The 22,874-nt window shown below is 38.5% G+C and overlaps 1 protein-coding gene across 1 annotated transcript in view; it reads left to right on the plus strand.

Moving 5' to 3' along the window:
* The window catches only part of LOC129561604 (H/ACA ribonucleoprotein complex non-core subunit NAF1), a 57,437-nt gene that overhangs the window by 31,701 nt on the left and 2,862 nt on the right, over positions 1 to 22,874 (plus strand). Inside the window, exons 4-7 of the mRNA XM_055434338.2 lie at positions 8,999 to 9,081; positions 13,107 to 13,267; positions 16,231 to 16,282; positions 17,266 to 17,368. Of these exons, the coding sequence (XP_055290313.1) occupies positions 8,999 to 9,081; positions 13,107 to 13,267; positions 16,231 to 16,282; positions 17,266 to 17,368 (399 nt within the window). The remainder of the gene's footprint in view (positions 1 to 8,998; positions 9,082 to 13,106; positions 13,268 to 16,230; positions 16,283 to 17,265; positions 17,369 to 22,874) is intronic.

Raw genomic sequence — 22,874 nt, forward strand, 5'->3', positions numbered from 1 at the left:
TTTGTGGGATCTTTACCAGGTTTTGGGATTAGGGTGATGGTGGCCTCATAGAATGAGTTTGGAAGTTTCCCTTCCTCAGCAATTTTCTGGAAGAGTTTGAGTAGAATAGGTGTTAGCTCTTCTCTAAATTTTTGGTAGAATTCAGCTGTGAAGCTGTCTGGACCTGGGCTTTTGTTTGCTGGAAGATTTTTGATTACAGCCTCTAGTTCCGTGCTTGTGATGGGTCTGTTCAAATTTTCTATTTCTTCCTGGTTCAGTTTTGGAAAGTTGTACTCTTCTAGCAATTTGTCCATTTTTTCCAGGTTATTCATTTTATTTCCATATAATTGCTGATAGTATTCTCTAATAATCCTTTGTATTTCTGTGTTGTCGGTTGTGATCTCTCCATTTTCATTTCTAATTTTATTGATTTGGTTCTTCTCCCTTTGTTTCTTGGTGAGTCTGGCTAGTGGTTTGTCAATTTTATTTACCTTCTCAGAGAACCAGCTTTTGGCTTTGTTGATTTTTGCTATGGTCTCTTTTGTTTCCTTTGCATTTATCTCTGCCCTAATTTTTCCGATTTCGTTCCTTCTACTGAATCTGGGGTTCTTCATTTCTTCCTTTTCTAGTTGCTTTAGATGTACAATTTATTTGACTTTTTTCTTGTTTCTTGAGGTGTGCCTGTATTGCTATGAACTTCCCCCTTAGCACTGCTTTTACAGTGTCCCAGAAGTTTTAGGTTGTTGTGTTTTCATTTTCATTTATTTCTAAGCATATTTTGAATTCTCTTTTGATTTCTTCTATGATTTCATTATTCAGCAGCGTGTTGTTCAGCCTCCATATGTTGGCATTTTTAATAGTATTTCTCCTGTAATTGAGATCTAATCTTACTGCATTGTGGTCAGAAAAGATGCTTGGAATGATTTCATTTTTTTTTAATTTACCAAGGTTAGATTTATGGCCCAGGATGTGATCTGTCCTGGAAAAGGTTCCGTGTGTGCTTGAGCTGCGGCTGCTGCTGCTGCTAAGTCACTTCAGTCGTGTCCAACTCTGTGTGACCCTATAGACGGAAGCCCACCAGGCTCCCCCATCCCTAAGATTCTCCAGGCAAGATCACTGGAGTGGGTTGCCATTTCCTTCTCCAATGTGTGAAAGTGAAAAGTGAAAGTGAAGTCGCTCAGTCGTGTCCGACCCTTAGTGACCCCACGGACTGCAGCCTACCAGGCTCCTCCATCCATGGGATTTTCTAGGCAATAGTACTGGAGTGGCTTGCCATTGCCTTCTCCGGTGTGCTTGAGAAAAAGGTGAAATTCATTGTTTTGGGGTGAAATGTCCTATAGAGATCTATTAGGTCTAACTAGTCTATTGTATCATTTAACGTTTGTGTTTCCCTGTTAATTTTCTGTTTAGTTGATCTATCCATAGGTGTGAGTGGAGTATTAAAGTCTACCACTATTACTGCATTGTTGTTAATTTCCCCTTTCATACCTGTTAGTAATTGTCTTACATATTGCGGTGCTCCTATGTTGGGTGCATAAATATTAATAATTGTTATATCTTCTTCTTGGATTGATGCTTTCATCATTATGTAGTTTCCTTTTTTGTCTCTTTTCACAGCCTTTGTTTAAAATCTATTTTATCTGATATGAGTATTGCTACTCCTACTTTCTTTTGGTCTCTATTTGCGTGGAATATCTTTTTCCAGCCCTTCACTTTCTGTATGTATGTGTCCCTTGTTTTGAGGTGGGTCTCTTGTAGACAACATATATGGGGGTCTTGTTTTTGTATCCATTCAGCCAGCCTTTGTCTTTTGGTTGGGGCATTCAACCCATTTACGTTTAAGGTGATTATTGATAAGTATGATCCCGTTGCCATTTTCTTTATTGTTTTGGGTTCTAGTTTATATACTCTTTCTGTGTTTCCTGTCTAGAGAAGATCCTTTAGTATTTGTTGGAGAGCTCGTTTGGTGATGCTGAATTTTCTCAGCTTTTGCTTGTCTGTAGAGCTTTTGATTTCTCCCTCATATTTGAATGAGATCCATGCTGGGTATAGTAATCTGGGCTGTAGGTTATTTTCTTTCGTCACTTTAAGTATGTCTTGCCATTCCCTCCTGGCCTAAAGAGTTTCTGTTGAAAGATCAGCTGTTATCCTTATGGGAATCCCCTTGTATGGTATTTGTTGCTTTTCCCTTGCTGCTTTTAATATTTGTTCTTTGTGTTTGATCTTCATTAATTTGATTAATATGTGTCTTGGGGTATTTCTCCTTGGGTTTATCCTGTTAGGGACTCTCCGGATTTCTTGGAATTGGGTGATTATTTCCTTTCCCATTTTAGGGAAGTTTTCAAGTATTATCTCCTCAAGTATTCTCTCATGGTCTTTCTTTTTTGTCTTCTTCTTCTGGAACTCCTAGATTTGAATGTTGGTGCATTTAACATTGGCCCAGATGTCTCTGAGATTGTCCTCATTTCTTTTAATTTGTTTTTCTTTTTCCCTGTTTCATTTATTTCTACAATTCTATCTTCTAGCTTGCTTATCCTCTCTTCTGCCTCCATTATTCTACCTTTTGTTCCCTCCAGAGTGTTTCTGATCTCATCTATTGCATTATTCATTCTATATTGACTCTTTTTTATTTCCTCAAAATCCTTATTAAACATTTCTTGCATCTTCTCAATCCTTTTCTCCAGTTTATTTATCTGTAACTCCATTTTGCTTTCCAAATTTTGAATCATTTTCACAATTAAAATTCGAAATTCTTTATCAGGTAGGTTCCCTATATCTTCCTGTTTTGTTTGTGTTGGTGGGCATTTATCCTGTTCCTTTACTTGCTGGGTATTTCTCTGCCTCTTCATCTTGCTTATATTGCTGTTTTTGGGGTGGCCTTTCTGTCTTCTGGCAGTTTGTGGAGTTCTCTTTATTATGTAGTTTCCTCGCTGTGTGTGGGGTTGGACAGGTTGCTTGTCAAGGTTCCCTGGTTAGTGAAGCTTGTGTCGGTGTTCTGGTGGGTGGAACTGGATTTCTTCTCTCTGGAGTGTAGTGACGTGTCCAGTAATGAGTTTGAGATGTCAATGGGTTATGGAGTCGCCTGGGCAGCCTGTGTATTGAAGTTCAGGGCTATTCTCCTATGTTGCTGGAGAATTTGTGTGGTATGTCTTGCTCTGGAACTTGTTGACCCTTGGGTGGTGCCTGGTTTCAGTGTATGTATGAAGGCATTTGATGAGCTCCTATCAATTAATGTTCCCTGGAACAGGAGTTCTCTGGTGTTCTCAGGATTTGGACTTAAGCCTCTTTCTCTGGTTTTCAGTCTTATTCTTGCAGTAGGCTCTAGACTTCTCCATCTGTCACTTCCAAGAAAGTTCCTTATGTTTAAGCTTTTCTGTTTACTGGTCTCTTCAGTGTCTGATTCCCATCCTGACACAAGGTGGTGGTGTTGGACGCTTTTATAGGCTCATCTGTTCAGACATGCTGTGGGGAGGGATGGATGCTGCTAGCAAATATCACTGGCGTCTGTGGGGAGTGCTTGCAGTGTCTCGGCTACAATGGGATTGCCCCCGCTCGCCACATGTGTGCTTTCCCTGTTTATGCTGCTCAGGCTCTAGGTTGCTCTGCCAGTAGCTGTCCGCGGCCGGCGCTGGGTTGCATGCACTTCCCAGGTCTGAGCGGCTTAGGTTCAGGTACTCAGGTACTCCACAAGTGCCCGGACTTGGTTGGGCCTGCGTTTTGTGCCTTCCCTGGTCCAAGCAGCTCAGGTGACCAGGCGTTTGGCGAGCACAGTCGCTGCGACTTATCGACTTATCACCTCCCCGGTCCCTGCCACTCAATTTTCTGGGTGTACATTCGGCGCACCTTCTCTGGCAGATATCGACCTGTCCGAACCCAAGAAGTCTTGGTTAGCAATGAAGCCTGCCTGCAGCTTGTAATGGGAAGCCTCCCTGGGGACGCAGTTGCCCCCTTCCAGCTCTGGCTGCCCTCCCCTGCCTGTCTCGGCGGGTGATCAGGGGTGGGCTGACTGCATTTGGCTTGCTCTCCTCAGTCCTTTGTTCTGTGAGCAGGGCTGGCGGAGTCTTGGGTTGAGGCTTTTCGCGGGATTCGCTATCCCACAGTCTTCTTAGCTGTCCCCTGTTAGCGCCCTCAGATTGCCCTCGGGGCGTTCAGGCCCAGTCCTCTCTCTAAGTGCTTCCACAGTGCCTCCCTCCCCAGCCCCCGCTTTCTAGTGGGTGGTGCTGGCGTCTGCACAGCTTCTCTGCTGTGAGTTTCCTCTGGGCACTTAGTCCGTGGGTTTTAATTATTTCTTTTTTCTCCCGGTTATGTTGCCCTCTGAGTTTCCAAGTCTCGCCGCAGACTCGCTAGTGAGTGTTTCCAGGTGTTTGGAAACTTCTCTCTCTCTCTCTGTTTTTTTTTTTTTTTTAAGGCCTCACTTCCCGGAATGGAGTTCCGTCCCTTCCTCTTTTGTCTCTATTTTTATCTTTTATACTATTTGCTACCTCCTTTCGAAGACAATGGACTGCTTTTCTGGGTGCCTGATGTCCTCTTCCGGCATTCAGAAGTTGGTTTGTGGGATTTACTCAGCGTTCAGATGTTCTTTTGCTGAATTTGTGGGGGAGAAAGTGGTTGCCCCATCCTATTCCTCCACCATCTTCCTGTCCTTCTCTATCATTTCTTTTTGAATTCCTCATATAAGGGATGTCATATGAAATTTCTCCTTCTCTGTCTGACTTCACTCAGTCTGGCACTGTCTAGGTCCATCCAAGTTGCTGCAAATGACATTATTTCATTCTTTTTAATGGTTGAGTAATATTCCATTGAACATGTGTGCCACATCTTATTTATGCATTCCTCTGTGAAGGAACATTTAGGTTGCTTCCATGTCTTGGCTTTTGTAAACAGTGCTTCAGTGAACATTGGGATGCATGCATCTTTTTGGGCCATGTTTTTCTCTGGATATGTGCCCAGGAGTAGAATTGCAGGGTCATTGAAACCATGATTAAAAACCTCCAGGACATGACAGCTTCACAAGTGAATTTTATCAAACATTGAGAGAAGAGTTAAAACACCTATCCTTCTGAAACTGTTCTTTTCATCTTTTCTTAAATTATCACTATTTAAAAAAAATAATTCTTACTTACAATATGGTAGTTTATTAATGAAAATTCCAATTTTTTTATAAAAATCATAATTAGTAAAACTCATTACATAATTCTTGAGTCATTACATTTACTATCTTGTGGTACTTAATAATATGCAAAAATAAATCAGAAAGATAATTTCTTGATTACATAGTATGAGTCAACTGTTTATTAGACTTAATGTATATAGAAAAAGTTTAGGTCATATTGTTCATTCTCAAGGGAAAGAAAAGTAAATTATGTGATACATATGAAATAATGCTTTTTAAAGATACTATTTTGACTAACACATCCTAATAGACTAACAAAATTCTCAACCTGGTAGAAATAAAGATTAATGAATCGAACAGCAGGTGCTGCTATTGACCTTGCTTGTTACACACTCTGTTTTGAAAACTTAAAACATGTAACATTATTTGGACCTTTTACAAAAAGGAAAATAACATTAAATATCAATCAACTCTGTTGTGGTGATACTTCTGTGTAGTTTCACCATACGATCATGTTAAAAAAAATCTCTTATGTACTCTTTTCTTCAGTTCACAGTCGCTCAGTCATGTCTGACTCTTTGCGACCCCATGGACTGCAGCACGCCAGCCCTCCCTGTCCATCACCAACTGCTGGAGCTTACTCAGACTCATGTCCATCGAGTCAGTGATGCCATCCAACCATCTCATCCTCTGTCGTCCCCTTCTCCTCCTGCCTCAATCTTCCACAGCATCAGAGTCTTTTCCAATAAGTCAGTTCTTCGCATCAAGTGGGCAAATACTGGAGTTTCAGCTGCAGAATCAGTCCTTCCAATGAACACCCAGGACTGATCTCCTTTAGGGTGGACTATTTGGGTCTCCTTTCAGTCCAAGGGACTCTCAAGAGTCTTCTCCAATAGCACAGTTCAAAAGCATCAGTTCTTTAGCACTCAGCTTTCTTTATAGTCCAACTCTCATATCCATATAAGACTACTGGAAAAACCATAGCTTTGACTCGATGGACCTTTGTTGGCAAAGTAATACCTCTGCTTTTTAATATGCTGTCTAGGTTGGTCACAGCTTTTCTTTCAAGGAGTGTGTCTTTTAATTTCATGGCTGTAGTCACCATCTGCAGTGATTTTTGGAGCCCTCCAAAATAAAGTCTGTCACTGTTCCCATGGTTTTCTCCGTCTATTTGCCATGAAGTGATGGGACCAAATGCCATGATCTTAGTTTTCTGAATGTTGAGCTTCAAGCCAACCTTTTCACTCTCCTCTTTCATTTTCATCAACAGGCTTTTCTTCGCTTTCTGCCATAAGGATGATGTCATCTGCCTACCCAAGGTTATTGATATTTCTCCTGGCAATCTTGATTCCAGCTTTTGCTTCATCCAGGCCAGCTTTTCTCATGATGTAGTCTGCAAATAAGCAGGGTGGCAATATACAGCCTTGATGTACCCCTTTTCTGATTTGGAACCCGTCTGTTGTTCCATGTCCACTTCTAACTTGCTTCCTGACCTGCATACAGATTTCTCAGAAGACAGGTCAGGTGGTCTGGTATTCCCATCTCTTTAAGAATTTTCCACAGTTTGTTGTGATCCACACAGTCAAAGGTTTTTATGTAGTCATTAAAGCAGAAGAATATGTTTTTCTGCAATTCTCTTGCTTTTTCGACAGTCTGGCGGATGTTGCCAGTTTGATCTCTGGTTCCTCTACCCTTTCTAAATCCTGCTTGAACATCTGGAAGTTCACGTTTCATGTACTGTTAAAGCCTGGCTTGGGGACTTTTGAGCATTACTTTGCTAGCGTGTGCGATGAGTGCAGTTGTGTGGTAGTGTGAATATTCTTTGGCATTGCCTTTCTTTTGGATTAGAATGAAAACTTAACTTTTCCAGTCCTGTGGCCACTGCTTAGTTGTACAAATTTGCTGACATATTGAGTGCAGCACTTTTGCAGCATCATCTTTTAGGATTTGAAATAGCTCAACTGTTGAAATCACCTCCACTAGCTTTGTTCGTAGTGATGCTTCCTAAGGCCCATTTGACTTCACCTTCCAGGATATCTGGCTCTAGGTCAGTGTTCACACCATCGTGGTTATCTGGGTCATGAAGAATTTTTTGTAGAATTCTTCTGTGTATTCTTGCCACCTCTTCTTTATATCTTCTGTTTCTCTTGCTGCTGCTGCTGCTAAGTCACTTCAGTCATGTCAGACTCTGTGCGACCCCATAGATGGCAGTCCACCAGGCTCCCTCGTCCCTGCAATTCTCCAGGCAAGAACACTGGAGTGGGTTGCCATTTCCTTCTCCAATGTGTGAAAGTGAAAAGTGAAAGTGAAGTCGCTCTGTCGTGTCCGACCCTTAGTAACACCACGGAATGCAGCCTACCAGGCTCCTCCATCCATGGGATTTTCTAGGCAAGAGTACTGGAGTGGCTTCCCATTGTCTTCTCCATCTTCTTCTCTTAGGTCCATATCATTTCTTTTCTTTTTTGTGCCCATCTTTTCATTAAATGTTCCCTTGGTATCTCCAGTTTTCTTCAAGAGATCTCTAGCCTTTCCCATTTTATTGTTTTCTTGTATTTCTTTGCATTGATCACTGAGAAAGGCTTTCTTATCTCTCCTCGCTATTCTTTGGAACTCTGCATTCAAATGGATATATCTTTTCTTTTCTCCTTTGCCTTTGGCATCTTTTCTTTTCTCAGCTATTTGTAAGTCCTCCTCAGACAACCATTTTGCCTTTTTTGCATTTCTTTTTTTGGGGTTGGTCTTTATCATTGTGTCCTGTGCAATGTCACGCACCTCTGTCCATAGTTCTTCAGGCACTCTTACCTTTCTATAAGATTTGAGGGTTTTGAATTAGGTAGTTCTTAATTTGCATGTAATTTGACCCTGGGAAATTCTGTCATTATTCAGTATTATTATCAACCTTTGTCGTATTTATTACAAAACCAGATCTAGCTCAAAAATTGTTGCCCATTCCTTAATGCATGTTCCAACTTAGAAGTACTAACTCTTAAAATTAATTGGGATACAATTGAAAATCCTTGAATGGATTTTAATAATCAACTAATATTTCATTTTCCAAGTGAAGATGGCATTATTTGTGTAATGTGATGGAGTATTTTTGTTTGTTGCTTTAATTTTCTTAAGAATCTAGTTTGTATGTGTGTCTGTGTGAATGTGTATGTGGGTTTGTTTTCGTTTTGCTGTTGTAGATTGTTAGTTTGACTTTTACGGCACTTACAAGAACAGGGGAGTGTGCCAGACTGGGGAGATAATGCATTTTGTCTTTTTATTTGTTTATTTAATTGGAGGGTAATTACTTTACAATATTGTAGTGGTTTTTGCCATACATTGACATGAATCAGCTGAGGGTGTACATCCTGAACCCCTCTCCCAAATCCCTCCCCATCCCATCCCTCAGGGTTGTCCCAGTGCACCTGGGAGCCACATTACTGGGAGCTCTATCCTTCATCCGTTCAGGGGAAAATGTTTTTGTGAAATCTTTTAAGTTTTTCTTATATCGGTATGTAATCAGTACTTTGCAGAAAAGGTTTTCTACGGTGAGAAAGAAGACTAATTTCTTCTAAAACAGGAGTTATGTGACTAAATGTGATTATTTTTTGGATAAAAATTGATTGAGAAAATGTCCACAGCTTGACTTGTTGACTTTTGACTAATGGGTAATTCCAGCTTTCCATGATATTTTGTACTTTAATCTTTTTTCCCAGAATTGTAGCTTTCGTATAAAAGAAAATAATGTAGAATATATTTCCTTATGCTACTTGTTCATCCAGGAGGAATGGTTAAGGTATATTTTCCCACCTTAAATCTCATTTTAAATTATGTGGGAATTAAAGCCTAAATTCTGATTTGAATTCTGCATTATCTTCTGATTAAATCTTGAAATAATCTATTTTCTTTCATTTTCAGTAATAATTGAATCTATGACTAACGTACCTCCAGTTAATGAGGAGACTGTAATTTTTAAAACTGATCGACAGGCAGCAGGAAAGGTTTGTAAAACAATACTCAAATCCTACTAATTACCCTCTTTCTTTGTTGATTGGATTTTCTGACTTTAGTATCTTAAGTTTATTAGTTTTAGTATGTGAGCAATCTAGAGCTCTCAAATTTTAGTACATTCCAGATTTTCTTCAGTAATTTGTGTCTGTCTGTAAATTGGTTTAATTTGTTGTTGTATAGAATTTTTTTCCTGACATTTGTCAGGTTCTTTGCCAGGTAGTGGGTCTGTGTTTTGAATAAGACACAGTTCTTCCATGTACTCAGTTGGGTGCAGGAGACTTTCCAATGCATAGTAGTTCATAAACCCGTTTGCTTTGTGTGGCCCTTTGAATAGTGGCTCTTGAAACTTTTTAGACTTTGACTTCCTCATGTGGAAGCTGAGAGTGGAATCTTTGAAATGGAAAAAGTTTTCGGTGATACCGGTAAAGTGTCACTGTAAGCACTTTCTGGGGAATTGTGAATATGTGCTGTAGTACCATCATAAGATTAGGTCCCTTTTAACATCCTTACCTGCAGGGAACAACCCTGCATGCTGCATGTCTGCGTTTTACCCAACAAATATATAATTCTGAGTGATCATTGGAGGACATAAAATCTTCCAAGATGAAGAATATAAATATCAACCAAGTATTCTCTTTCCAGCAGCAGGGGCAGAGTTTTATTCACCTCAGGATATTCCACTGTGTATAGTTGAGAGTCCTTTGTAGATTATATAGGCTAAGTAAATAAGGATTGAATTGATAACAGACAATTGAGAAACCAGATGTTGTCTCTGAAGAAAACTTTTTGGGGTTTAGTTTTTCCTAGATAAGCGACAGTTGACATCTTTTTATTTTAAGAAATAGAATTAATTTGTGTTTAATCAGAAAAAAGAAAAAGCATCTATTTTGAATTATATTATTAGAGCAACTAACGTAATTTTCCCTTTTCTGTGCCTTTTCCTGCTGTTCCGTCCTGACAGATTAGAAAGGGATCCGGCTTTTATGAGGGCCCTGCCACCCTGCACTGCCTACTTTTTAGGCTGACAGACTAATTTACCAAAATAAATGAGTCTCTTAGAATTGCAAAGCTATCAGTGACAGAATTAATTGGAGTCCAGAGTTAATGCTTTTTTGGCAACTTTTGAAAAAGTTTGTGAAGAGAAGAAAGACTTTTAATACCTGAAGGGTGGTATTGACTTTTCTCCCTTTCAAATACCTAGGCTTAATACTTTTGTTTCAAGTATGGGTCTCAGTACTTTTGGTTCAGAGGAAGAAGTACTGAAATACAGAATAAACCCTATTTACTGCTGGTACCTTTGTAAGGGGCTTGAGAGAGTCTAGGGGCTTAACCTGGGAAATTGTTGAGAGAGAGGAGTGGAGGTGAGTGGAGATGGCTGGGGAGGGAGCTCTTGAGCACAGGGATGCTGCTATACCTCTTGGGGAGACCAGGGAGAAGAGACTAGGGAAACCTTCACACTTCCTGCTTTTCTGACTGAATTAAAACTGATTATTTCCATGATTCCTTTTATTTATGACATCCTTCCTTTTCCCTCTCCTTTTCAGTAACAGTAATAATTAGCTGCAATGTCAAATATTTTCTGTATCTTTTTAACTTCACTGAAATTGTAAGGAAATAGACTTATCCTCATTTATTCAGAAATCACAATAGCTAACAAGGAGCAAACTGCAGTTTATAACACAGGTGGTCTGATTTTTTTTGCCCCCCTCCCGTCTCCTTCCTTGTTTCCCATTGATTTAAAGGAGGGCAACTTCAGCTTTGAAATTCTGCCTTTTGCCCTTTAATCCTAGAAATGATTAATTCCTGTTGATAATTAATAAATGAATTCCATTTTTAATGTTGAATTCTTATATTAGGGAATTTTTAAAATGTTATCAACTTATGCCAGCTATAAGTTGAATTTCTTGATCATTTTCTCTATGTTTAGTTTTGAGCATTTGTTCGAGCATTTGTTATTGTTTTTTGTTTTACTTTTTAATAAATGAGGACTTTTCAGTCAATCAGCAACTGAGGATGTAATAAAATAGGTACTTTCGATGCAGTTGATTTAAATTGTTATTTGGAGTGTTATGTAGTAATTTGCATCAAGAGTTTTAGTAGTAATCATACTTTTGGCTTTGATAATTCCATCCCTTATGAACTAGTTTTCAGGAATTCTGAAGTACAGAGATTTACAGATAAAGGTGTTCATTATGGCATCGTTTCTGAACAAATTGGGAGCTTGTCTCCGTATTCTACAATATAAGATATGTTAAATTCTGCTAGACCTATAAAGCAGTGTTAAATAGCCACAGAAATTATATATTATGAAAAATATATTTAACATGAAAAAAACTAAAACTTTAGGCTTTAAAAGGGAGCAATAGATCAGTGGAACAGGATAGAAAGCTGGAAAATAAGCTCATGCACTTATGGTCAATTAATTTATGATGAAAGAGGCAACAATATGCAATGAAGAAAAGACAGTCTCTTTAGTAAGTGGAAAATCTGGACAGCTATATGTAAAGATTGAAATTAGAACATTCTCTAACACCATGTTGCTAAAGTAAAGTCACAATGGATTGAAGTCCTAAATACAAGACAGGATATGATCAAACTTTTAAAGGAAAACATGGGCAGAACCCGCTTTGACATAAATCACAGCAGTGTTTTTTTTTAGCTCTGTCTCCCAGAGTAATGGAAGGAAAGACAAAAATAATCAAAAAGGATCTGATTAAACTTAAAAGCTTTTACACATTAAAGGAAAACATAGACAAAACAAAAAGCCTATAGACTGGAAGAAAATATGCTACAATGGGATTAATTTCCAGAATATACAAATAGCTCATACAAGTCAATGTCAAACAACCCAATCAAAAATAAGCAGAAGACCTAAATAGACATTTTTCTAAAGAAGACATATAGATGGCTAGTAGGCACATGAAAAGATGCTCGATATCTCTAATTATTGGATAAATTCAGGTCAGCATATACAGAATGGAATATTACTCAGATATTAAAAACATTTGAGTTGGTTCTAATGAGGTGGATGAAACTGGAGCCTGTTATACAGAATGAAGTAAGTCAGAAAGAAAAACACCAATGCAGTATACTAATGCATATATCTGGAATTTAGAAAGATGGTAACGATGACCCTATATGTGAGATAGCAAAAGTGATACAGATGTAAAAACAGACTTTTGGACTCTGTAGGAGAAGGCGAGGGTGGGGTTATTTGGGAGAGTAGCACTGAAACATGTATATTATCATATGTGAAACAGATCACCAGCCCATGTTCGATGCATGAGACAGGGTGCTCAGGGCCAGTGCACTGGGGCGACCCTGAGGGATGCGATGGAGAGGGAGGTGGGAGGGGATTCAGGATGGGGAACACATGTACACCCATGGCTGATTCATGTCAGTCAATGGCAAAAACCACCACAATATTGTAATTAGCCTCCAATTAAAATAATTAAAAAAAAAAAAAGCTATAGTGAGGTATTACCTTATACCAGTCAGAATGGCCATCACTAGAAAGTCTATAGATAATAAACCCTGGAGAGGGTGTGAAGTAAAAGGAACTCTTTCACTGTTGGTGGTAATGTAAATTGGTGCAGCCACTATGGACAGTGGTATAGAGGTTCCTTAAAAATCTGTAGAGTTAGTGTATGATCCGGCAGTCTTATTTCTGAGTGTATATCCAGAGAAAACTTATAATTTGCAAAGGTACATGTATGCTAGAGTTCATAGCAGCACTATTTACAGTGGCCAAGATGTGGAAGCCACTTACATGTCGATTGACAGGTGACTGGAATCTGAAAAATCACACACACAGTATTGCTTCTGTTTTATGTTTTGGATTTTGGTCAGCAGACCTGTGGGATCTTAACTTCCCAAGCAGGGATTCAACCTGCACCCTCTGCATTGGAAGGTGAAGGCTTAACCACTGGACTGCCAGGGAAGTCCCAATAGTACTAACTTTTCAAGTCCTTGTTTTACTGTCAAAGGAGAACTTTATGTTTCTTCTTTTTTATAGATATTTGAGATATTTGGACCTGTTGCACATCCATTTTATGTATTACGGTTTAATTCTTCAGAGCATATTGAAAATAAAGGTATTAAAATAAAGGACACTATGTATTTTGCTCCATCAATGAAAGACTTCACCCAGTATATATTCACAGAGAAGCTTAAACAGTAAGTACTTTATTGGCATGTTACTTCTTTGCTTATCTAGTGTTTGTGTTTTACGAGTAATTCTTAGTAATGTAGTTTCTTGCAGTTAAGATGATATCTCTCTTCCAAAGAGCTCATTTGTCTTCCTGGTAACGTCTCTGAAAGCTACAGTTGTTACCAGGTTTTACAAGGTAGAGATCATTTGTATTTTTTGCCCAAAATGACATGATCAACTGATAAGAGCACATTTGGGCCATATAAATTTTCTGAATTTTAATTCATTATCTTTTCCATTATATACTTTCCTGCATGTATGTGCTACAACTTTTCCATTGTAAAGAAAGATTTCTTTGGATTGCATTAATGCTGCTGCTGCTGCTGCTAAGTCGCTTCAGTCGTGTCCGACTCTGTGCGACCCCACAGACGGCAGCCCACCAGGCTCCCCCGTCCCTGGGATTCTCCAGGCAAGAACACTGAAGTGGGTTGCCATTTCCTTCTCCAATTGATTCATAAGGTTCACTATTTAATGCAACTTTATAATTCTTGAAAAAAGAAAATGAGTAAATTTTAGGTTGCTTATAAATTGTACATTTATAGAAGAACATTTATGTGTTGTGTATCAAGCCGCAATTTACAGAGTTGACTTAACCAGCAAACCAGTGGTTTCCATTCTGTCTGTAAATGTGCTGTATGCTATCCTGTGGTGTGTATCCAGTAATATTTCTTGTTTCCACTGATGAGCTGTATATTTGTCAGGTATAAATTTGTTGCCAGGTGTTAGCTGTAGAGCTATTTTTATCAGACTTGTTACTATAATTACATAATTAATTTTTGCACAAACCAGTGGCATATGAATTAAAGTAGAATAACGTTTTTCTGTAAATGTAAATTGAATGCTTTGGAAAGATGTTATAAATATGAACCAATAAAATGTTGCCCAGTTAGGAGTGGAGGAAAATACTGCAAAGGATTAGGGAAGAGATCTTAAATCTGAAAAGATTTTGTACTCAGTTTAACACAAAAGTCCCTTTGAAATCTAGCTGTGTTTCAGTTGGAAACTTGAAATACAGTTGAAGCATTAGTAGTGTGGTTTTTGCAGAAGATAGTGTGAGTAGTCACTTTGGTGCTTGTCAAACCATGGTACCAGTCCCAGCTGGGAGAAGGCCTCTTTACCACTTACATACTGAATCCAGTCTGAGTTTTAATATTTGGAAATCTCTGAAATGAGATGAATATTTTGTTCCTGATAATTTGTTAAACTCTTGTTTAAGAAAACACAGAAGTACCTGCAGGAACTTAAGTTGTTCTTCAGGCTACATAAGGTTAATTTTTCTAAATAACCGTTAACATGAAAGGTGAATTAAATACAGCAAAGTTATAAAAATTTTAGTATGCTTTAAAATCATGCCTTAAATAATTAGCATTTTGTTCTGTTTGAATATTAAGTTGTTGCTTTGGATATTCCACATATTAGCGTTTAAGGGGTAAAATATTTTAGCTTAAAATAGGTTGAAGAGATTTTTCTGAAGGTGTTTTTAGATAAATTTAGAAGCAGTCTTTGTTCTAATTTGCAAGAACGAGAATTTTTGTCTATTTTTGCAAAGAAAGAATAAGAAACTAAAGAATCGGGAAATCGAGCCCACTCTGCAGAAGCCCTGCCTGATGAAGTCCGTTCTGTTACAGACTGCATTTTTTTCTGTTGGTCAAGGGAACTCCTTTCCTTTGAGGTGGAGAAGTTGAACTTATCTCCAGCTTACCTGCTTTTAGTTGGGTTATTTTAATCTTAGCTCCCCGTGAACTTACTCTTGTTAAAGGTGCTGTTGGAAATGTTGCTTATTTTGTGTAGTAGTTTTTGATTTTCTGTGGTAATGCCCAGTTAGGGAACTTCTGCCATTTCTGTCTTTAGAAGATTTCATTCTAAGATCACTGCAGGCCGTGAGATGGTATCCATGCAAAAAGGAGCCCTGGAGCCATGATAAATGCATGGGTAGAAGATAATAATTAAAAATGGAAAAGTCATTGATAAAGCTTTATGTATAATAACAGAATTCCAAATTAAAACAGTAGAGCAGACTCAGAAAAAAAGATTTCATGTTGTGCGAGCCCATAGACAACTGTTAATTGATTTTCATGGATTAATGGATTAATTAATTCCTGGGAGTTTCATTTATTTTTGAGATTTGATGTCAGGCAATGAGGACAACATCTACTGCTAATACTTTGTAATATTGTAATGTAATTGAATAACAAATATTGTCAAACTGTGAAATCAGGATCAAACAGATACAACTAAAAAGGAGCTGTCAGAAATTATAATCGTAATAGATCTACATGCTTTTGTTGGTCATAGAGTATAAAACTTTTCACCAAAAAGTGTGTCCTATCAGATCTTCACAGCTCCTCCTCCCCAAACTCTTGATGCCTTTGTCTGTCTCACCCTCTGCTCTGAGAGTCACTCTTGGAGCAAACCTTGCTTACTCATGGAGGATCATTGATAATTCTCAGGTGAATCAAGGAAGAAGCATTTCATGTTGTGATCTCTGTTGTTGAACCTGTAGTCTTAAGGAAATGCCTCGTATTCCCTTTTTTGTGTCCTTGGCACCTGGAACATCTGTCTGTGGTCTTGGATAGGTATTTACTGAAGGAGGTTTATGAGCTGAGCTCAGGTATTACGAGAGTATCAGTCAGAGTCAGAGCACCTGGAGCTGCTGAAGAATTGCAGAAGCACGTTGCCTTGCACAGTGTGGTGTCGGCTTCTCATTCTGATTCTCCACTCCTAATACATATGTATGCTCTTCCCACATATTCTTAAATAAAGAACACAGAAATGAGCCTTTATTCTTTTCTCTTATCATCTTATATATTGCAAATTAAGATTGAGCTTAGGTCTTTTACTTTTTTTATTTTCCATGCTATTAGGTTATAAGCACTTAACAGAATCTTAATAAGTACTTTGACCCTTTGACCTTTGTTTTTTCCCCTAGGGATAGGGGATCAGATGCATCATGGAAGAATGATCAAGAACCACCACCAGAGGTAAGTGTCTTTTCACACAGTATTTGAGAAAGAAAGACAGGACTCAGTCTTATACATCCCTCATTCCTGACCTGAAGGATGTCCTCGAAACTGCTCACTAGTCACACTGCCTTCTGCCAGCCCGTGTGCTCTGCCCACCCCTCGGATGCCTTTTATAACGCGCAATTAGAGTTTGTGGTCATTTCAGAAAAAAATATTTTCAGTCACATTTTAATTATTATCAGATTATCATTTTCCTTATAGTGTCCTGTTTTTATCAATTTTTTTGATATCTGGTAAAGGCAAAGTTATCATCATTTAAAACAATTTTTTTTAGGTTAGTAAATTCACCACATGGGATGTGAAGATATATATTGATGGTACTTGTATTTTAATAAGCTGCTTTTCTTTTGGAGGTAGAAAATAATTACAGTCTACCTACTTCTCCATTTTTTACAATATACTCACCTTCCTAAAAAGAGTGTTCTTTTTCTTGTCAGCAATGATATTTTACATTTCAAAGTAGCTTGATATATATGGTCTCTATTAAAACATGAAAATTACAGCAATAAGTATATATATTCTTAAAAATAGCATTAATTTTTACTTTTGCATTTTTATTTTATAAAAGAAAAATACAATTATAAGAGTTTTTCAATGTGCTCAGAAGTTCTGATGTAGTCTCAGTTTTGTAAATTCTTTATAGATTTAACTTTGGTCATTGTGGATGTTCTCAAACAGTGCTAAAGGTTCATGATCTGTGTTAATTTGTGATTTTGCTGAAGCTCTGTGAGTCAGTGAATGCCCACTTAGAGGATTACTTAATCAGAAGCAGTCCTATTTTAGCATCCACATGGCCATGGGGTTATGCCTTCTGATTTGTGTCATGTGTACATGTGTTAACTTTCAGGGTCACTTAAATAAGTGCTTTATTCTCTTTACCTCTGAAAATGTACCATTGAATTGGTAAATGCATATGACATAAATCTATTTTTTCATGTAAGGCCTTGGATTTCAGTGATGATGAAAAGGAAAAAGAAGCCAAACAGAGGAAAAAATCTCAGGTTCAAGGTCGGAAAAAATTCAGATCTGAATTTAATGAACCTGGTGAGTTAAATGTAGAAAACGTGCATGCATGTTAAATCTCTTCTGTTGTGTCCGACTTTTGTGACCCAAGGGACTGGAACCTGTTATGGAATTCTATCCATAGGATTCTCCAGGAAAGAATACTGGAGTGGGTTACCATGCCCTCTTCAATGTTCAGTTCAGTTCAGTCACTCAGTTGCGTCTGACTCTTTGCAACCTCATGGACTGCAGCATTCCAGGTTTCCTTGTCCATCACCAACTCCGAGTTTACTTAGACTCTTATCCACTGAGTTGGTGATGCCATCCAGCCGTCTCATCCTCTGTCGTCCCCTTCTCCTCCTGCCTTCAACCTTTCCCAGCTTCAGGGTCTTTTCCAGTGAGTTAGTTTTTCACATCAGGTAGCCAAAAGTATTGGAGTTTCAGCTTCAGCTTCAGTCCTTCCAATGAATATTCAGGACCGATCTCCTTTAGGATGGACTGGTTGGATCTCCTTGTGGTCCAAGAGACTCGCAAATGTCTTCTCCAACACCACAGTTCAAAAGCATCAATTCTTCGGTGCTCACTTTTCTTTATAGTCTATCTCTCACATCCATACATGACTACTGGAAAACCATAGCCTTGACTAGACGGACCTTTGTTGGCAAAGGAATGTCTTTGCTTTTTAATATGCTGTCTAGGTTGGGCTTTTCTTCCATGGAGCAAGCATCTTTTAATTTCATGGCTGCAGTCACCATCTGCAGTGATTTTGGAGTCCAAAAACATAGAAGTGTCACTGTTTCTGCTGTTTCCCCATCTATTTCCCATGACATGATGAGACCAGATGCCATGGTCTTAGTTTTCTGAATGTTGAGCTTTAAGCCAGCTTTTTCACTCTCCTCTTTCACTTTCATCAAGAGGCTCTTTAGTTCTTTTCTTTCTGCCATAAGGGTGGTGTCATCTGCATATTTGAGGTTATTGATATTTGTCTCTGCAATCTTGATTCCAGCTTGTGCTTCATCTAGTCCAGCATTTTTCATGATGTACTCTGCATATAAGTTAAATAAGCATGGTGACAGATGTACACCTTTCCCAATTTGGACCCAGTCTGTTGTTCCATGTCCAGTTCTAACTCTTGCTTCTTGACAGGTCAGGTGGTCTGGTATTCCCATCTCTTTCAGAATTTTCCACAGTTTGTTGTGATCCACACAGTCAAAGGCTTTGGCATAGTCAATAAAGCAGAATTAGAAAGTTTTCTGGAACTCTCTTGCTTTTTCCATGTTCCACTGGATGTTGGCAATTTGATTTCTATTTCCTCTGCCTTTTCTATATCCAGCTTGAACATCTGGAAGTTCACGGTTCACGTACTGTTGAAGCCTGGCTTGGAGAATTTTGAGCATTACTTTGCTAACGTGTGAGATGAGTGCAGTTCTGTGGTAGTTTGAGCATTCTTTGGCACTCCTCAGTGTAGTATGTAGTAGTTTTTAATCTTCGTTTACATCTGTATATACTCCTCAGTAATAAAACTGAGGGAGATACCTAGGGGTTTTCTTGTACTTTCTGGCATCTGCCAGCATTGGAGGCATCACACAGCTTGGGGTGGGGTGTGGTAGGAGAGGCACAAGGGACACTCGGGTGGTTTTCAAGCTCGTAGGTATAAAAAGTGGCCCCTTGGGGTAAAAAGTAGAAGAATTTTTTGTGCTTATCAGTCTTTTTTTTCAAGAAACCTGTTTGCTTCCATTTTTAGAATTAAATGATATGGTGCTTAAGGTAAAATCAAGGTGTTTTGTTAGCTGTTGACACCACTGCAGTCACAGAAGAAGGGCCTCATATTGCCTTGTTATATCCACAGACACTTCCTTTCTTCTTCCTCTTCCTCAGCACCTGACAGCCACTCATCTGTGTGCCATTTCTGTGATTGGCAAGAATGGTTTATTTTGTCCTCACAAGAATGGTTTATATAAATTATCAGTTGGGTTTTGTTACTGAGCATATTTTTTTGGAGCATATAGATTGTTGTATGTATTAAGTTTGTCTGTTTTCATTCCAGGGTGGTGGTCTTGTGGTATGAATATACTGCAGGTGGTTTAACCATTCATCCATTTAAGGACATTTGTATTGTTTACAGTTTTAGGTTTTATGAATAAAGCTGCTTTATACATTTGTGCACAGATTTTTATGTGAACACAAATTTTCACATTTCTCTGGGATAAATGTCCAAGAGTACATTTGGGTTATATAATACAGTTGACAAGTGAACAACTTCAGGGGGAGGGGCACTGACATCCCCCTCCCTTCCATGCAGTTGAAACTCTGTGTGACTTAACAGAGTTAAGTCCTTCTGTATCCATGGCTATACATCCGTGGATTCAGCCAACCATGGGTTGTATAGTATGTTTTTATTCAGAAAAATCTGCTTAAAGGTGGACCTATGTAGTTCAAACCGTGTTATTTAAGGGCCCACTGTAGTTCCATGTATAGTTTCTTGAGAGTCTGTCATATTGTTTTTCGTGTGGCTTTACCACTTTATGTTTTTGCCACTAGTGTGTGAGTGACCCAGTTTGTCTGCATTCTCACCAGCATTTGTCATTGTCATCGTTTTTTATTTTTTATTTTAGCCATTCTAATAAGTATGTAATGATACGTAGTTGTGATTTTAACTTGCATTTTCCTAATGGCTAGTGATATTGACCAGCTTTCCATGTGCTCGTTTGCTGTCTATATCCCTTCAATACTTTTTTTTGTTCATATTGTGCCCATTTTCTAATTGTGTTTCTTCTTTACTCTTGAGTTACGAGAGTTTGTATTTAATTGCTAATATTTCTTTAGCTTGAGTTTTCATCCTTATAAAGGAGCTTTGCAGAATGAGATTTTTTGTTTTGATGAAGCCCAAGTTATCTGCTTTTCTTTGATGGAGTCTGAGAATTCCTTTCCTAGACTTAACATTCCAAAGATTTTTCTTTTATTTACTAAAAGTTTTCATAATTATTTTTAGCCATTTTAATTCATTTGCCTTTCCATATGACTTTTGAGATAAACTTCCCTATATTGACAGAAAGTCTTGCTTGGATTTTGATAGAAATTGGATTGAACCTGTGTATTGGTTTGGAGAAAATTGACATCTTAACTGGATTGAGTCTTCCATTCCACAAACATGGTATACATCTCCATTAATTTAGATATTTTTAAAATTTCTTTCACATTATGCAGTTTTCAGAATGCAAGTTCTGTACATCTTTTTGTTAGATATACACCTGAGTATTTCAGTTTGGGAGAAATCATTGTAACTGCTGTTGCATTTTTAATTTGTGTTCATGTGTTCATTTCTATAATACAGAAATAATTATTGTTTCTATATTTAGCTTGTGTTTTGTGACTTTGCTTAATTCACTAATTCTAGGAGTTTTTCTCCTGAGATTTCAATGTAGAGAGTTATGTCAGTGGCAAATAGATAAACAGTGTTTGTCTTTTCCCTCCCAATCTGTATGCTTTTTAACTCTGTTTCGTTTCCGTACTGGCTGTAATGTCTGGCGCTATGTTCAGTAAATACGTTTTATTCCTGATCATAGAAGGAAACATTCAGTATTTTACCATTAAGTATAATACTAGGTAATCACTGCAGATGCTGATTGCAGCCATGAAATTAAAAGACGCTTACTCCTTGGAAGGAAAGTTATGACCAGCCTAGATAGCATATTAAAAAGCAGAGACATTACTTTGCCAACCAAGGTCCGTCTAATCAAGGCTATGGTTTTTCCTGTGGTCATGTATGGATGTGAGAGTTGGACTGTGAAGAAAGCTGATCACCAAAGAATTGATGCTTTTGAACTGTGGTGTTGGAGAAGACTCTTGAGAGTCCCTTGGACTGCAAGGAGATCCAACCAGTCCATTCTGTAGGAGATCAATCCTGGGTGTTTATTGGAAGGACTGATGCTAAAGCTGAAACTCCAATACTTTGGCCACCTCATGCGACGAGTTGACTCACTGGAAAAGAGTCGGATGCTGGGAGGGATTGGGAGTAGGAGGAGACAGGGACGACAGAGAATGAGATGGCTGGATGGCATCACCGACTCGATGGACATGAGTTTGGGTGAACTCCAGGAGTTGGTGATGGACAGGGAGGCCTGGCGTCCTGTGGTTCATGGGGTCTCAAAGAGTCGGACATGACTGAGCGATGGAACTGAACTGAACTGATAGGGTTTCTGTAGGTGTTCTTTATCAAGTTGAGGATGTTTCTGTCTAGTCTTCCTAAACGTTTTTTCAGAAATCATGAATAATAATTTTGACAATTGTTTTTCTTCATTGATAATATGACATGAATCTTTCATTAACTTGTTAATAAAGTTGATTACATTGGTTTTAGAATATTGAATGAACATCACGAGAATAAATCAGTTAGCCATGGTGTGTAATTCTTTGTCAATATTGCTGAATTTTGCTCATATTTCGATAAGGATTTTTATGTTTATATTCATGAGAGGTATTGGTCTAGTTTTCTTTCAGACTATTTTTAACTGGTTTTGTTGTCAGCAGAGTAGCTTCATAAAAATGAATTGAGATTTTTTGTTTGTTTTTTGTATACTTGAAAACATGTAGTTCAGTTCAATTCAGTCACTCAGTCATGTCCGACTCTCCACGACCCCATGAATCACAGCACGCCAGGCCTCCCTGTCCATCACCAACTCCCGGAGTTCACTCAAACTCATGTCCACAGAGTCGGTGATGCCATCCAGCCATCTCATTCTCTGTCATCCCCGTCTCCTCCCGCCCCCAACCTTTCTCAGCATCAGAGTCTTTTCCAGTGAGTCAACTCATCACATGAGGAGGACAAAGTGTTGGAGCTTCAGCTTTAGCATCAGTCCTTCGAATGAACACCCAGGAGTGATCTCCTTTAGAATGGACTGGTTGGATCTCCTTGCAGTATAAGGGAGTCTCAAGAGTCTTCTCCAACACCACAGTTCAAAAGCATCGATTCTTCGGCGATCAGCTTTCTTCACAGTCCAACTCTCACATCCATACATGACCACGGGAAAAACCATAGCCTTGACTAGACAGACCTTTGTTGGCAAAGTAATGTCTCTGCTTTTTAATATACTATCAAGGTTGGTCATAACTTTCCTTCCAAGGAGTAAGCGTCTTTTAATTTCATGGCTGCAATCAGCATCCGCAGTGATTGTGGAGCCCAAAAAAATAAAGTTTGACACTGTTTCCACTGTTTTTCCATCTATTTCCCATGAAGTGATGGGACCATATGCCATGAACTTAGTTTTCTGAATGTTGAGCTTCAAGCCAACCTTTTCACTCTCCTATTTCACTTTCATCAAGAGGCTTTTTAGTTCCTCTTCACTTTCTGCCATAAGGCTAGTGTCATCTGCATATCTGAGGTTATTGATATTTCTCCCGGCAATCTTGATTCCAGCTTTTGCTTCTTCCAGCCCAGCGTTCCTCATAATGTACTCTGCATATAAGTTAAATAAGCAAGTTGACAATGTACAGCCTTGACGTACTCCTTTTCCTATTTGGAACCAGTCTGTTGTTCCATGTCCAGTTC

This window comes from Moschus berezovskii, chromosome 5, assembly GCF_049115385.1.
Source record: "Moschus berezovskii isolate FMDL1 chromosome 5, NW_MosBer_1.0, whole genome shotgun sequence".
Classification (NCBI taxonomy): Eukaryota; Metazoa; Chordata; class Mammalia; order Artiodactyla; family Moschidae; genus Moschus; species Moschus berezovskii.